At 47.8% G+C, this 2777-nt stretch overlaps 1 protein-coding gene across 1 annotated transcript in view; it reads left to right on the plus strand.

Annotated features, from left to right (window-relative positions):
- TMEM250 (transmembrane protein 250) overlaps positions 1-2178 on the plus strand; it is a 3298-nt gene extending 1120 nt beyond the window's left edge. Inside the window, exon 2 of the mRNA XM_042479319.1 lies at positions 1578-2178. Within this exon, the coding sequence (XP_042335253.1) occupies positions 1713-2132 (420 nt within the window). The 5' untranslated portion in view covers positions 1578-1712 and the 3' untranslated portion in view covers positions 2133-2178. The remainder of the gene's footprint in view (positions 1-1577) is intronic.
- The last annotated feature ends 599 nt before the right edge of the window (positions 2179-2777 follow it).

Genomic DNA, 2777 nt, shown 5'->3' on the forward strand with positions numbered 1-2777 from the left:
AGACAGAGGGCCCTCCAAAGAATGGAGTCATAGATGGACTGGAAGAGTTGGAAAGGACCCCAGGGGCCACCCAGTCCATCTTCTTATGTGGGAACAACACAGTCCCTCTTGTAGAGAGATCCTGTAGCACCTTTGAGACTAACTGGAAGAAAGACATTGGCAGCATGAGCTTTCATAGACTTCAGTCTACTTCCTCAGATGCAAGATGCAGGAGGTAGACTTTAGTAGCTGATACTGCCAACTTCTTTCAGTTATAGTAGTCTCAGAGGCGCTTCAAGATCTCTCTGTATGCTGATTCTACAGACTAACGCAGCTACGTCTTTGAACGCAGTGGACCCACCAGCCCCTGTTGAAACACCTCTAAAGCTGTGGTTCCCAAACTTTGGCTCTCCGGATTTTTATTTGGACAATTTTGGATTTTGGAGTATTTCCGATTTCCGGATAAGGGGTACTCAGCCTGTACTTTCCATTCGATATTTAGGTAGAACACAAACTTGTTAGTAGCTACTTCCCAATTTGTTATGAATATTGACTGTCCCTGATTGATATTTGGGAAACCCGGCAACACTGAGATCAACCAATTTGACCACATGTGATCTAGAGGATGGGTAGACAGTTGCATGGCTGCCCCCTCATCCCTAACAGTAAGGCCAGACGCCTCCATTTTCATCTGCGGTCCCTTTCAAAATGGAAGGGACATTGTGTCACCCTGTCACCATTTTGAGAAGGACTGAAGAGAACAGCATAGGTATTTGGGAGTATGGGAGGCGCTTGTTGAAGTGCAGTACTGCAGCCACAACGTTGTAAGATTGATCCTAGAGGAGGTCTCCAAGGTCCACTTGGCCTTCCATCTGCTTAGAGCAGTGGTTCCCAACCTTCCTAATGCTGCGACCCTTTAATATAGTTCCTCATGTTGTGGTGACCCAAACCCATGAAATTATTTTCATTGCTACTTCATAACTGTAATTAAATAGGTGTTTTCCAATGGTCTTAGGCGACCCCCATGAAAGGGTCATTCAACCCCCAAAGGGGTCCCGACCCACAGGTTGGGAACCACTGGCTTAGAGAGTGCTGAGTTCAGTGTTAAGTGGAATAGAAACATACTTGGTATCGCTATTGCGAGTATTTTTGTATGTTTTCATGTGTTTGGGGCAGGTCTTTGCATGGCTTGAGGGCAAAATTTGTCAGGAAATCATGACAAAAAGGAGGACATTGGGGGGCTTTGAGGGACTGGTGAGAGTTTCAGAGGGCACATAGACCCCATGCAATACACTGTGTCCACCCTTGATCTTCTGGAGAGCATTCACAGGCCAATTCCATGAGTCAAGGAGCCATTGATTCAGACTGACTTGAAAAGTCGTATCCACAAAGACCATAAAACACCAGCGCAGCCCAGGTGACAGTGTGACTCTCTGCTTTCTTTTACTTGGGAAATGGCCTCAAAACCAACACTTCTGCAAACAGAAGCTGGCTGACAGCCATCTGTAGAGCCAACCCCATTGCTCTCTGCTCTCTGCACAGGTCTTCTCCCACCGCCACGTTTCTCAAACAGGCTCTCCTTCTGTTCTTTCCTGCAGGGGACTTCAACCTCAACAAGTCCACGCTGCATTTGTGCCACTGGGTCGCCAGCCTTTCCCCGCATCTTCATGGATGTCGTCTGGTCCATTCCCTGCAAGCCCAGCTCTCTGACTCTGTGAAAGGTGGGGTGCCTGATGCCGGTCATCCCCATTCCCCGCCGGGTCCGTTCTTTCCACGGCCCCCACACTACTTGCCTGCATTCGGCTTGCGGGCCGGTAAGGACCACACACTTGGTGCGCACCAAGTACAACAACTTTGACATCTACCTAAAGTCCCGCTGGATGTATGGCTTCATTCGTTTCTTGCTGTACTTCAGCTGCAGCCTGTTTACCTCCATCCTGTGGGTGGCGCTGTCACTCTTGTTTTGCCTCCAGTACTTCAGCATCCGGGTCTTTCTACGGTTCCAGTATAAACTCTCTATTATCCTGCTCTTGCTGGGGAGGAGGCGAGTGGACTTCAGCCTCTTGAATGAACTGCTCATCTACGGCATCCATGTCACCATGCTCCTTGTGGGTGGGCTGGGCTGGTGTTTTATGGTCTTTGTGGATATGTAAATAAAAAAAGGTGCATGTCCATCAGAGAGGCATGTTTGACTCGAAATTGGTCCAGACTGTGTCTGTGCAAACCACTCTTTCCTCTTTGGGGTATTATTATACAGTGGGCCCTCCAGATATGCAGGGATTAGCAGTGCAGGACCCCCATAAAAGTGGAAAACCCCAATATTTTTCTCACTTGAGAGGACATCTCTAGGAATCTATAGGTCCTCCAGCACAATTCTTTGGTAAACACCTGCTGGAGAGTGACTAGAATTGTGCTTGAGGACTTACAAATGCCTAGAGAAGTGTTCTCTCTGGAAATCTCCAGGTCCTTCAGCATGACCTCTGGCAAAAGCTGACCCTAGAATCATGCTGGTGGACCTAGAGCAGTGGTTCCCAAACATTGATCCTCCAGAGCTTTTGAACTTTAGTTCCCAGAAGCCCCAGCCTGCTTGGCCAACAGTCAGGAATTCTGGGGTTTGAAGTCCAAAACATCTGGAGTACTAAAGTTTGCGAACCACTGACCTAGAGATTCCAAGAAAGAACATATTAACAAATCATAGCTGCCAATGTGGAGGGATTACAGTATTTATTTATATCCCGACTTGTTCCCAGCCTGGGACTCCAGGTGGCTCACAACAGTTAAAACATTAACAGCTCAAA

The sequence above is a fragment of the Sceloporus undulatus genome, chromosome 7, assembly GCF_019175285.1.
Source record: "Sceloporus undulatus isolate JIND9_A2432 ecotype Alabama chromosome 7, SceUnd_v1.1, whole genome shotgun sequence".
NCBI classification, from domain to species: Eukaryota; Metazoa; Chordata; class Lepidosauria; order Squamata; family Phrynosomatidae; genus Sceloporus; species Sceloporus undulatus.